Source organism: Thunnus thynnus, chromosome 11 (assembly GCF_963924715.1).
Source record: "Thunnus thynnus chromosome 11, fThuThy2.1, whole genome shotgun sequence".
NCBI classification, from domain to species: Eukaryota; Metazoa; Chordata; class Actinopteri; order Scombriformes; family Scombridae; genus Thunnus; species Thunnus thynnus.
The window spans coordinates 32,723,649-32,738,299 of NC_089527.1; the positions used below are offsets into that span (position 1 = coordinate 32,723,649).

The 14,651-nt window shown below is 38.4% G+C and overlaps 1 protein-coding gene across 1 annotated transcript in view; it reads left to right on the forward strand.

Annotated features, from left to right (window-relative positions):
• Positions 1-12,827, forward strand: part of lrch1 (leucine-rich repeats and calponin homology (CH) domain containing 1) — a 91,341-nt gene extending 78,514 nt beyond the window's left edge. The window contains exons 17-20 of the mRNA XM_067604504.1: positions 933-1,042; positions 2,226-2,363; positions 2,638-2,715; positions 5,961-12,827. Of these exons, the coding sequence (XP_067460605.1) occupies positions 933-1,042; positions 2,226-2,363; positions 2,638-2,715; positions 5,961-6,254 (620 nt within the window). The 3' untranslated portion in view covers positions 6,255-12,827. The remainder of the gene's footprint in view (positions 1-932; positions 1,043-2,225; positions 2,364-2,637; positions 2,716-5,960) is intronic.
• The last annotated feature ends 1,824 nt before the right edge of the window (positions 12,828-14,651 follow it).

A 14,651-nucleotide genomic window follows, 5' to 3' on the forward strand; every position in this document is an offset into this window, starting at 1 on the left:
TCTACAAAATAGTTTAAATAGTTTCTTAGGTTCCAAAAAGGTAAAATCATTGGTGTTAAATGAGAAAATTTGACTGATACTATAAACACATAAACATCCTCCACACAGGAGCTTTAAGGTCTAGAAGTCAGTCAGTTTTCTGTGTGTTGCTCAGCAGGCTATTATAACGGAGCAGTGAACTCTCTTCACATGACTGCCCCTGTGACAAAGCCGGAGCTAAAAGTGCGCTGAGCTCTGACTGCATGAGTGCATGTGAATGTTCCGCTTACGTAAGCTTCCTACATTTTTTATGGCAGAAATGCTTTTTTTCTGTGTCAGTGAATATCTGAGTACAGATGTAGATGTACAGGAGGTCAGTTCATCAGTGTGAATATGTGTTCTGTTTGTCTTGTGAGCTGCTTTTATCTACCTCTGTCTGAAATCTAGGACCCCTTAGTTTCGAAAATTGCCGTGAATTTTGAGTCGCCATCGTCATTATCATTCTAAACTGCATGTGTGCAGTTGTAGAGTGGAAAGCTTCACAGGCATAGCAACTGTCATTGGCGGGGGCGGGCCTTAGCAAACAGTCAATTGACATTTTAGTGACTAAACGCTGAGCTGCTCTGAAGCTTTAGGAGAGAAGTTTGCATTTGTTTCTCCAAATCACTGATCAGTGTAGTCAGCCTGATGATACTGATAGTCATTAAATGAAATCAACCCACTTACTATAAGATCTGGAAGCAGTTGTGATTTCTCATCTCCAGGACCAGCTGGTGAAACTCTCCTGACCAAGTCATGAACAGTTTTTATTTGTTTCAGAAATGTTGCTGTGGTCCTTTTAATGAATAGCAGGCCTGGCTGGGTTAGTGTGCACATGCAGACATGTCCTGTGTTCATGCTGTCTCAGACTAACGCTGCCATCTTCTCCTTGTTGTTGTGTTGGTGACCTGCAGTGTTCCTGCGGAGCCACAAGAGTCTGGAGTCTGTGGATCCTCAGTTCACCATGAGAAGAAAAATGGAGCAGCTGCGAGAGGAACTGGAGCTCATGGAGCAGCTGAGAGACGTGAGGCACTCTTACATCACTATTCACTCTATTCAGAAACACACATCATCACCATATTTGCACATATACAAACAACAGACAACAAAAGGAAAGTAAAGTTACACACTGAAATAACCAGACACACAAATCTGTTCTGACACTTTTTCTGTTTGCACTCTAAGTGGTATAGTGAGAGACCAACCAGAGAAAGGGAAAAAGGTTTATTGTTGGAGTGTTTATATTTATGGATATCTAATTTAAACATTTAAACAAAACTTTTTCTGGTAAAATATATCAGGTAGATTTTGTCCTTATACCTGCTGTGATGAAAGAAACCAAAGATTTTCCCATTTAAGAACATAAAAGCATGATGCATTCTTTAAATGACAGAGGCAGGAAGATCCAACCGCAGATGATCACACGTGTTGTAAATAAACTCCTAGTTATACCAAACTCATCTGAAAGAGAAAATCAACACCAAATGTCACAATTGTTAACCAAACTGTCTGTTGGAAACATGCACTGTCAATACTACATACAAATTTTTAGCAATTTTAGCCAAACACACAAAAGGTCTTCTCTAGAGCCAGTGTTAGGTTTGTCTGTTCTGAGCCACTGTAGAAACATGGTGGGCTCCATGGAAGAGAACCCACTCCCTTTGTAGATATAAAGGACTCATTCTAAGCTAATGAAAACACAACGATTCTTATTTTCAGGTGATTATAGACTAATTAAAACATACTTATGAATATTATAATCCATTTCTGCCAAGTACATTTGCTAAATGTCACTAAATTCTACAGATTGCACCTTTAAGTCTGTCTTGCACTGGTAGGCAAATAGTGGCCCTCCAGCAAACATATCTGGCCCCTCGACAAAAGCTACATGATACATGCATTTTTAAATTCAGTGTGATGTACACGTCCCAAAAAATCTTTATCTTTGATGCACACTGTGAATAAATATCCTCACGTCCTGCTTAGGAATCATAGAAAAAAGACACTTCAGTTTTCTTTAGTATCAAAGTGTCAGTGATAGTTGTACATTGCAATGTGGCTCTTTTATCATGTCCTGTTAGAATAGTAAAAAACGTTGATTTATTATATACTAACTGGAAAAAAACTGTTGGTATGTAGTGTGGTTGGGACACAGCAACCACACATACCTGTATATACTGTTGTAACTTGTCCCTCGCTCTCCTCAGAGCATCGAGAGCAGACTGAAGGTGGTTCTTCCTGAAGACCTCGGCTCGTCTCTGATGGACGGCGTGGTGCTCTGCCATTTGGCCAACCACATTTGCCCGCGCTCCGTCGCCAGCATCCACGTTCCCTCACCTGCAGTGGTACGCCTGTTAATCATGACCTTTTGACCTCTGAGATGAATATTCATGACAATCTGTAACCCATGCTCATAAAATCTAGCAGTCCAGAGCTTATGTCATCTGTTTCTATCTCTGGTCTCAACTGTTCTCTGATATAAAACAAGTTGCTCTTACAAATACTGATCAACAAAGAGGAAGTGTATGTTTTTGTAAATGCAGCAGACAAGTACAAAAAGCAGTTTAGAAAATGATTATTTCTGTATAAAGGTGACTTTGTGTGACTTTGTACTTCCAGCCCAAACTCAGCATGGCTAAGTGTCGGAGAAATGTGGAGAACTTCCTGGACGCCTGCAGGAAGATAGGTGTACCAGAGGTAAGACATGGCCCTTAATACCACAGCCACACCTCCACCGGTACTGCTCTGACAACAGTAAGCTGCCTCTCTGAACTGGGGGTCATTTTCAAGTTTTTGTTGTGAAGTTGCTGCTGAAGGACATTCTGCAAGTCAGTCCAGGGATTTGAACCAGCAACCTCCAACCTGAAAACACCCCAGTTCATAAGAGGACCCCCCCTACCCCCACCCCAAAAATATCAGCTGAAATCATCAACATGGTTTCAGCTCAGCTTCAGTTGGCTGATTGATTAAATACACACTATATGTAGAAGGAACTTTGAAGGTGTCCTGCAAAAAATAAAAGTCCGTAGTCTCTTTTGCTTTAAATTTCCTTGATTTTACTTTTAATGACAATACATTTGCAGCCTCCATTATGATTTATGTTGGTAAGGGATGTGAAAACTCAAATTAAGATTTTTGCAGGACACTGATGACGACACTAAACTGTAAACCAGATCTGGGAGGAAGGATGATGGTTCCATGTTTTTAACAGCAGCAGTTTTTCTGGTGTGATCCCCCCTGAAATCAAGATTCCTAATCAGAGCAACATCGAATGATCCTTTGATACTACTAACTGCCTGGGAAGTTGTTGAGAACAATGTAAAATACGTCTGTCACTATCTCTAAAGTGAAGCTTGAGAACCACTCAGCCTTTTCCCAGGACTGGTTCATTTTCTTACTTGCCTCCTTTTTGTTCTCATTGCTTTTAAACGGGGGGGTTTTAATGTCGACATTTAACGCTGATTCATCACCGCTGTCATCGCTGCCTGTGGCTCCCAGCTTCCTCCATCATGACAGGAGTCGATCAGATCAGCAGCTTCAGTCCGAGCTGACTGAGTTGCTCCGGGGTTAATGTGTGTGTGTATGTATGTGTGTGTGTGTGTGTGAGAGAGAGAGAGAGAATGCATATATAAAAGTTTATATTTTAACCCTGTACTGTGTCAAATGTGTCCAAATCTTGTGCATAATACTTTAAAGTATTGTAAATATCTTAGTGTGCAGCCTGGACGTGTAAAAGGAGAACATGGTGTCTCAGTCCAGGACTAGCATCTGTCCAGTGTTCAGGTGCTCTGACAGGTGGATTCTGGGAAATTCAGCAGCAGGAGAAAGAAAGCTAAAATCAACATAATGTAATAAAGTGTGCTGCACACTAAATACAGCATCATCCTGGTGAAACAGGATGAGAGGAGGCAACATTCACAGCCAATAGGATACTAGTTAAAGAGAGAAAGGCACTTTCAATGGTAAAGAGGGGACTGTAGGGCCTTAACTGTTAATATTTATCACATAATTTGAAAATTCTCCTTGACCTCAGATCTTTATTCCAGTCTGGTTGTTGATGCACTCATATTATTGTATACACTGGTCCTGAGTGAACAGCTGTATTATATCTTATATATTTACAGTTGCAATGACAAATCTTTATTAAACCAGGAAAGTGGATGACGGAAATTTAATATAAAAAGGTGAATGTAATGAAATTGAAATAGAAAAATTTGGGGACTCTCATCATTCTGGATTGTTTGGTACCTCCCACTTTAAATGTGATCATTTTATTATATTTGTTTATGTTATTTTATATTTTTGTTTTTGTTTTAACACTTTAATGGTCCCAACCAGTAAAAAGTACTAGATAAATGATTTATTTGTTAGTACCTTTGGGCAGTAACATAAGAAAAAGTTTTTCAAGTTTGAGCTTCTACCATACAGGAATATGTCCATTTACAGTAAAAGTGCCCTTTCAACAATCTGCATAGATTTGACTCCATTAAAGTGAAATAAAAGAGAGAGAGAGAGAGAGAGAGAGATTGCCACATAGGTTCTGCGCCTGGAGTCGAACCATGAGCCCTGGGTTTATATGGTATTTTTCACTTATACAAAACCTAGGACTTCTGTGTTTTTTTTCTGTGTGAGAAAATAAAGAGTTGAAGATATTTATTCCTTCTGGTTCTGAGCTGTTTCTCTGAACTGACTGGTTGACCTTTGACCTCCATCGCTGCTGCTGCTGCTGCTTGCTGGCTTCTTCCAGTCTCTCCTGCAGCCTGAATGCATCACCAACAACGCTTCTGCAAGCTAACGTGCTAATAGCTTCTGCAAGCTAACGTGTGTTGGCTTGACTGCACTGGCTCTCCCATCAGCCACTTCACTCCTCATTATGGTCTGCTTACTGGGGGAGAGGAGAGGTCACCTGACAAAGGTGTCAAAACTTTTTCTCCATCCTCTCAGTAAGTGCCTGCTTGTTGCCATGGTAACCCCTGTCCGCCTCGCCCTGCCTCACCTCACCAGCTCACACTCTTTTCTGTGACCCTGGACCTCTGTGCCCATTGGTTAATCTCCTGCCTTTTCTTTCTCTTTTTACTTTCCGGCTGGATCGCACCATGTCCTTCTCCTCTTCCTCTTCTCCTCTCTTCCTCCTCCTCTTCCTCTTCTGCTCTCCAACTCCTTTTTGATACTTCCTATTCCATATGTTTTGTTTTTCACTTTTCATATTTCTGTCTTCCTCTGGATTATTTCAAACTGCCTTTGAAACTTTGGTTTTTCTGCAATGGTTTGTTCACTTCTTCCGTCCCCATCCTCTTCATGACATTTTCCTCTTCTACTCCTCTTCTTTTCCTCTCAAACCTTTGTTCTGTCACTTGTGTCTTCTGCTCTCTGTTTTTCACACTTTTCTTCCTCAACTTCCTCATTCTCTATTGTTTTCCTCTCAACATCATCTTTTTCCTCTTCACCTCTTAATGTCCCTCATCTCTCCTCTTCCTCCTCCTGGTTTTTGGTTCTTTATTGTCTTTCACCCCATCTCTTCTCCCTTCCTCTTCTTTTCTTTCATCCTCCTCTCCCGTTTTTTGGGTTGTAAATATGTCATCTTCTCTCTCTTGCTGCAATTAACTCCTGCACTTCTTCACCTCCAACTTTCTTCCCTCCTTTTTCTACTCATCCCCTTGTTTCCTCCTCCCATCTTTATTCCATCTTCATTGCCTCTTTTGCTCCTTTATCCTTCTCTCATCTCCTTCATCCATCATTCCCTACTTCCTCCTTACTTTCCTTGTTTACGGCTCCTTCTCATTCTGTGGCTCTGTTCTTTCCTCTCGCTCCTTTTTTCCTTCTTTGTTTCACTTCTTCCCTCCTGTTCCCACCTTCTTTCCCTTTATTCTTCCTCCCCTTGTTTGGGTTTGTCCCTCCTTCCCCCTTCATTTATTTTCCTCTCTTCCTAATGGGGATACCAGTCTTCCCTCTGTTCCCCCTATGACATCACCCAGTGCCGCCTGCAGCCACTTCGTGCCACAGTTCGGGCGCTGGTTGGCTTGGATACAACCTCTCCGGACAGGAAACAGGAAGAGGCTATCTCGGCTCCAAACCCCGCCTCCTCTGGGGTGTCAGAGACTCCCTTATTGGTTTCTGTTACCACTCAAACCCCGCCTCCAGCCTGGCAAATCTGGGACCTTATTGGCTCAAGCCTGGTTCACATCCTCTGCCTAGTTCTGCTGTTCGTGGCCTATAGTTGGAGCGAGCTGACGTAACCATGACAACAGCCTGCTGTCAGTCACATGACTGCCCCTCCCTCTTTATGCACAGGCTCCTCTCTGTATTTTTGCATTGTTGCATTTATGTCACATGGGAAAAATCACGCTCAAAATAAAACTTTATTTGGAGCTGAAAATGTCAACATTTCTGTGAGCTCGTCAGCTTTTACATCAACATACAGTATTTGAACATAGTGATCGATTATAGAGTAACTACACCCAAACGTTTTTTAGTAGTAAATGTCTATTTATTACTCGACTCATATTGTTTCATATTGCACCACCAAGTGAATAAAATAATGCAAGGACGACTGTACTAAGAGGCATCATCAGTGAAAAAATGATCAGTATAAAGCTCAGCATAAAAGCAGATCGATGAAGGCATAGCCAGTAACTGTGAGGTCATGAATCAGCTTAGTCTTTCAAATGTCACAATGAGAGGGATCAGATTTTGAGCAGCACGCACATCACTACCCTTACACCGAGTGGTTATTGTCAGGCAAGTCATCACACTACGCAGTCCCCCCCCCCCCCCCCCCCCCCACTACTCTTGTCTTTTTTTAACATGCTGAAAGGGAGGGGCAGAATTTATGGGTGTACTTACTCTTTAAAGTTTGTATTTTACACAAAGCCAAGCTAACAACAAGCTAAAGTGAAAATCATTCAAAAACTACTTTCCTGACATTTTATTTGTCCCATTTGAATGAATAGTTAGATTATCTTTGAACCAGATCAGAAGATCATCTGTCCGTCCCATGTGATACAAATGCAGCATCAGCATGAGCCGACGCCTCTCTCCTTGCCTTGTACTCCTTGTTTAATTTTCTCTTCTTGTTCCGTGTTTTGGAAAAATCAGCTCACTGAAGTGTTTTTGTCTTTGCAATAAATTGACACTGAAACTCGTAAGAGAAGCAGGACATGTGGAGCAGAAGGTTACTTGAAGTCACTGATGTCTTCAATAGTGTACAGCAGGGATATCTGATCGGTGCAGGACTGAGAGGTCATGGGCTTAAAATGTTTAGAATAAAATTCTTGTTTCCTTTGCTTGTTGGATCAATGAAAACTTCATCCATGAAAAAGAAAAATCATTGCAATGATGATCAGTCCTTTAAAGACATTAACACCATGTTGTAAAAACCAGCCAGTATTTACATCTACTCCATTACAAAACAAATTCAGTAGTGGCGTTCAGATTATTGATGTACTTTTAGATGAATACTGTGCATACTGTACAGTACTTAGGGTAGAACAGCCTGGTGTATTTGTCTTGGTTGGCTCCAGTATACTGTGGCACAACTCTCCCAGCAGCTATTTGGTACCATCATGGAGGTCTAGGGGACAAATGACTGCAGGCACTTTTTATTAAGTTTATACAACCATTCTTCGCTACATTTACAAAGCTTGCATTAATGGATAATGATGCTCCCTGTACATTTTATTAAAACTTCAAGGTTTAAGGTCCAATTTAATCTTTCATTTTAAAAAATTGAAATTACACTGCTCTCATCCGAATCAACCAACACAGATAACATAACATTTGAATACCATAAAACAACCCATGAATTCATAAAACAAAACCATAGATAAATACCATGCATTTGTACAAATGTTACAGTAAAATTTAAAAATAGCTTCAATATATTACAGAAAAATACAGTGAAGTTTGTGAACTGTAGCTGCTAAGCTAACCAGTAACATGCTAGTTTTCCAGGAACATGCTAGCACTACTCAGCCACAGTAATCCACCATCTTAAATGCTGACTGCCACTTATAAAGCAAGCTAATTTGTTGCTAACTGGATGAAAAGTTTTGCACACTGACTATATTTATTTATTTTATTTCAAAATGTAATTAGAGGATAAACCCACTGAGATGCACCATCTCGTTTTCGAAGGAGTCCTCAGGAACAAAACATAAAAGTTACAACATTTGAAAACAACAAAATACATCAGTAATAATAATGGTAATAAATTAAACAATACAACGACACAAAAAATCAACATAGTAACACGGACAAACACATACACTTACACATAAGGGCTCTCACACCATCCCAAACTCCACCTGCTACATCTGTGACATAGGTCATCTATCCAAAGAATGAATGAGAAATAAAATAAATGAATAGATCGAATAACATTATGTCAAAGTACTGAGTCTACTTATAAACTAAAATGAGGTTAAAAATAATCAAAAACAAGAACAAGTAGATTTAAAGGAAACAAAGAAGTCTTGAAGTCATGTAAAGAACTAATCGATCTTGTTGAGTTAGGAAAATTATTCCAGTCTGATGGTGCTTTAAACTTAAAAACTCGTCTTCCAATTTCTTCACAGATTCTAGGCACAATAAAAAAAGGTTGTTGAGTGTGTCTAAGTGAATATGATGATCCAAATAGAAGGATAGTTAAAGTAAATGCATTTGAAAACAAAGAGCAACCAATAAAAATGTCTCCTAGAGTGAAGTGGTACAGTGAAGTGTATCGTACAAAACGATGCATGTGGTAAGGACACCTCAGGACAAATCTACAAATATTATTGTAGACTACATGATTACATTAAAGGCTGAAGATGTATGTCAGAGGTGTTCTGTTATATAATATCACCATAATCAATAATGGGAAATAAAAGCTTTTGGACAATTAATTTTCTTACTTGGCAAGTAAAACTTGCAATTTAATTGACTGATGTGCGACTAGTATTTATTTTCTTTCTGATAAAATAAATATGAAGAAAATTAAGAATCAATCCAAAGTCCCAAGTATTTAAATTTATCATCTTTAATAAGCGGACACCCATCAGTAAAATTAATAGCCAACTCACCAACAGGTGTATGATTAAGATTATAACTAGTACCAAATAACATGCTACAAGACCTCTGCTTGTTCAGTATGAGATTGTTATTTAAAACCCATTTTAGAACAAAAGAAAATTCTGATTGCAGAGAGCTTTGAATTTTAGTTATATCAGAATCAGATGTATATACAACAGTGTCATCTGCAAATAACTGAACAACACAATTAGAACAATTTTTTGGAAGATAATTAATAAAAATAGAGAAAAATAAAGGTCCTAAAATAGATCTTGTGGTACACCCTTTTCAGCAATATTCTAAAGATGAAAATACATCATTGGTAAATTTTACAAGGGCACTAGTAGTAGAATAAGTAGCACAAAAACCATACTGAAATGAGGATGAAATATTGAGATCATTAATGTACTGTGATAATTGATTAAAAATTAAATTCTCAAATATTTTAGCTGTGGTGCAAATAATAGAAATTAGTCTTCAATTATTAAGATCTAGTGGATCTCCTTTATGAAGTGGAGTCATTTTAGCATATTTCCAAATAGATGGAAGTTTACAAGCAGATAGGGACAGATTAAATAGGTCAGCAAGTGGGAAAATAAGCACTTGAGAAGCTAGTTTTATAAACTTTGCCTTGAAGCCATCAGGTCCAAGAGCACAGCCAACATTTAGGGCAGAAATAACTTGCATAATTTCAGTAGGTAAAATACCTCTAAAAGAAAATGAGCCTCTGGTAGTTGAGTTGCTAATATGATGATTTAAATAAGGTGAAACAAAAGAGTGCAAACTATAAACAGGAAAAATTATGATTGAAAACTTTCAAGATAATAGCGGGGTCATGGAAAACTTACTTTAGCATTTACTGGGGCTAAGGATACTTTTCATCCTGTTCCAGAACTTTTCAGGGATAAGATAATCTTGAGAAAGACTATTTCTATAATAGTTGGACTTCGCATTCCTGGTTTCTGTCTTACAGAAATTTCTTATGTATTTGTATGCTTCCCAGTTAGCTGGATCCCTAGTTATTCTATATTTTGACCAGGCCTTATCTCTAAGTTTAAAACGACTTATTAATCTGAACTAATCAATGGTAAATGTCTACCTTTAACTTTCATTGTTTTCCAAGGGGCATGTTAATCAACAACTTTAATAAATTCACTCAAAAGAAAATTCCAAGCATCTTTAGCATAAGGTATCAGCTGAAACCTGTCCCACTCTGACTGCTGACTATGCCTCATTTGTGAAGCAGTTTACTCCAGCAGAGCTGAGTTACTTTAAAGTTGGATTGTGCGAAACAGCTAATACTGTATAATATCATCTTCCATTTTGGACTCTCGAGTCTACATTCCCTCCAAGGTCAGCACTGTCAAGACTGTGTGCAGTTCATAAATGATGCAAGTTTTGTAAGGTTACCAGTAGAATATCTTAAGCATCATTCCATGTTTTGTAAAAATGAAAACTACTAGTCAGAGTTGTAATTATATGTTTACAAGCTCAAATGCTCAGCAGTGAGTCTAAAACAGTACTGTGCTTACTGTGGTTATGAGAATAATCCTGTCAATATAACTTGAGTTTGATGGTTATGTAGCCTTGTTCACTTGTGTTGTTGCCTTGATTAGATTATTGGTGTGCATGTAAACATGGCCACAGTAAACTGTCTTTGTGTGCAGCCCTCATCTCTTCCTCCAAACTTTTCAGTTCTCTTGGGAAGAGTCATCTCAGTTAACATCACACTATTAGCTAGCTAACTAGCAAGCTATAAAAGTACAGACATTCATGGTGCCCAGAGGATGAATCCAACTGAATTTAGTGATTCCCTGATTCCCTTACTTTTTGTCTAGCGCCACCATGACGTCTTCACAAAAATTGACTACAGACATTCATAATCCCCAGAGGATGAATTGTAATAACTTTGATCACCTGACTTTTCATCTATTGCCATCATCTGGTCAAATCTAAAATTATGACCAAATACCTGCTAAACCAATTACATTCCCATCCTCAGCAGTACGTTGTGTGTAGTGCTAATTAGCAAATATTAGCATGCTAACTCACTAACCTAAGACGGAGAACATGGTTAACATCATACTTGCTAAACATCAACATGTTAGCATTGTCACTGAGAGCATGTTAGCCCAAAACTGTCCATTTTCCTCCTGTGGCTGGTGGAGGAAGGCACAAGTTTTTAGTCCTGTCCTGTCTTTCTTTGACACACTGTCAAAGAATTAATTAATAATTAAAGAATTAAACTTTTCTTCTGTTCCTGGGTTTGTTTCCCTACACATGTCTGGAGGCTCTTTTGTTTTAGATGTCTAGGTTCCAACTACATTCCAATTTTACTCCCAGGAAAGAATTTAACTACATATCTACTACAGATAAAGTCACTGAAATGCTGTTGTTTATATGTAACCCACAAGATATCTTAAAAAAAAAAACCTTCCGCTAACCAAATTTACCCAGTTTTAACTTGGACATCTTTTGACTTCCAAAAACTGAAATCACTGCTTACTGGCATTGCTGAATGACACAATGACAAGCTGACACTGTAAACAAAACCAGTCAAATAGATCAGTGATCTTTAGATCCTGGTCAGACAGAAATTAAACATCTGCCAAATTATTTTGAAAATGCCACATCTAATTTTAATGATTACAACCAGAAGTACTGAAGACCTCCAAAATGGCTGCCAGATGGAACTGCTGTTTTTTCAGAGTAGGATGAATGGAGGGCCTCAGTGTTACTGTACACCTGCTCCCACATAAATACTCCTGTTTACTTCTGAATATCAGATGATTCCCTGCACATTTAAAATGTGTAGTTTCTTTGTGAGAGTGACTACAGTTAGTGACCTGAAGTTGTATGTTCATAGTTGTTCATATTTCATGATAATTGAACTGCATAAGCACATGATTCTTGAATGGAGATTTTCAGTGGCTCAGTGTCACAGAGCTGCACAAACTGTATTTGTTCTTTCCCAGTGTGAGATTATTAAGTTGTGAGGAGTGAATGGAAGCTATATTTCAAGGGTTATTGATCATTCACATCACTTAAGTGTAATATTGTGTCTTAATTTGCCCAAAACTGATTTAAAAACCTTATTGTTTATTTATTTATTTCTCCTGCTCCAGCACTAAATGAAATTATTTCATTTACATCAACCAACTCTACCGTATCCTGATATGCAATGTGACTGTTTTTGGAGAATATTTGAAGGGCTATAGACACTAGATGAGTTTATGAAGTTAAATATTAGTCTTATTAAGCTGTTTATTTTAGAGAGTTTGATACATAGACGATTAGATTCTGAAACTGAAGAATGTGGATATTTGCTGTTCGCACTGCAACTTTATAAATCATAATTTTGCCTGACCGTGTAAGCAGCTGATTGGCTATTGGATGGACTCACAGAAAATGAATGAATATAGATGTCTTCACTGGTACCTAGCCTTCATCTTTTGATGTTATGGAAACAGATAGAACACTGACTTTTTGAAAAGCAGTGTAAGCTGAGTAACAGAGTACATAACATGTTAATGTCTGTTACCATGGATGTCATAATTCAAGTTAATCACTATTTATTCATATTCTGTGAATTTATTCTTGCATTAAATTTCAGTTGATGTTGTTTCCACTTTCTCTGCACAGATTTTTAACTTAGTGCTGATGTGGGTGGATTTCCTGTGTGTGAGGGTATTATTTTTATGACTTGTGTATGATATTTGACAGTGTTAGACTGAGTCAATAAATGCAGTTTAGGGATGCTGTCTGTTCTACAGTGTCATTCTCTAAAGTTGAGTTATTAGGTCTTAAAGCAGTGTTTGTTTTAACACTTTGGTTTTAACCTTTGGACAAAGCCAGGCTAGCTGTTTCCTGTCTTTATGCTAAGCTAAGCTAATTGTCTCTTGGATGACTGATTCTCACCTAACTCTAGGCAAGAAAGGGAACGAGCATGTTTCCCAAAAAACAACTCCTTTAATCAGAGGTTTTCCCGACCGTGTCCAGAGCTCACAATCTTTGAAGTAACTGGATGCGGAACATCTGAATCACCATTCAGTTCCTGTAACGTGTGACAAAATGATCTCAACTCAAATGTTCACTTAATGGTATGAAACTTGAGGCACATCCCCTCTCTGGTGTTGTTGTGGATGTCCTTCTTGACCTTTCCCCGGCCGTCCACTGACTCTTGACTTCATGTACGACCACTTATTACTGCACGTTACTGACTTTCCACAAGCAAGAGCAAGAGGTTCAAATACTTGTGAAGACTGCAATATAGTTTAAAAGCTCCAAAAAAGCTAGCAAGTGGACCTTTGTGTTGAGATAATGTTGTCACACATACTGCTCCCAAGGTCAAGAATGATCTTCCATACAGTCCCATGTTGTTGGGTTTCAGTAAGAAAGTCACAGGACCTTTTTGGGTCAAGTACAAACTTATGGACCTGTGAAGACCTCTAGCCCAAGGTATTCAGTCATTGTACATGTAGGAACACTTGCAGAAACACAGCTCACATTCATAAACACTGTTGTCTAAATCCTGTGCTGCCCTTCTGTCTTTGTTTCTGCCTCTACATCTCTTTTTCTTTCCTCTCTTTCTTTCTTGTTCTCTTTTCCTCCATACTTCCTTTTCTCTGACTCTGGTCTCCCAGGATAGACTGTGTCTTCCTCACCACATCCTGGAGGAGAAAGGCCTGGTGAAGGTGTGTGTCACGGTCCAGGCCCTGGTGGACGAGGCCTCCTCCTGACGTGAGCAGTGGAGGACGGATACGAGCGGAGCTTCCTCTGACTGACACGTACAACAAACACACACCTGGATCAGCACTCTGACTTGATTTCACATAATGCTACAACACACCTCTGTGGTCATTCTGCATCCTTTCTAGCAACAGAGTGTTTTTATGATATTTTGGATGCAAAATTGTGTTAAGGGAACTAAACCTGTCAGAAGTGGATTTATTTACTAATTCATAAATGGGAACGTCAGCATGGATTAAGAATTTAGTATAATACCAAGCAGAAAGACTGGTGGAAGAGCCAAAAATTTGACTGGTTGCAGGTGAATTCTTGCCATAAATGTTGTTTTCTATCAGTTTCTGGGGGACATGAGTGAAAATAAACCCCCCCATTTCTTCAGGTAAAGACAAACACACACTTTTAACTGAAGAGCATAAATACACCTCCACAATTAGTATTTTTTATTATTCTAATTATTGTTTTGAGGTTTTTTAAAATTTTATTTTAAAAATTCTTACACTGGTTGGTACCACGACCACTGTGTGTGTGTGTGTGGGGGGGGGGGGGGGGGGGGGGTAATCTTTGATTTCAAGAATAAAGTCAAAATATTTTAGGGGAAAAAGTTATTATGTTATGAGAATTAAGTTAAAATTTTGAGAAAAATGTAATAATATGACAAGAGAAGAGATATTAAGAGAAAATTAGTTGTATTCTGAGAAAGACAAAAATGAAAATTGTAATATTGTAATCATGGCTTTATTCTTTCAAATAATTTCTTCTCAAAATATTGCAGTTTTTTTCCATCATTAGATTATGATTTTATTTTTGTAATATTGTGACTTATTTTGTCATAAAAT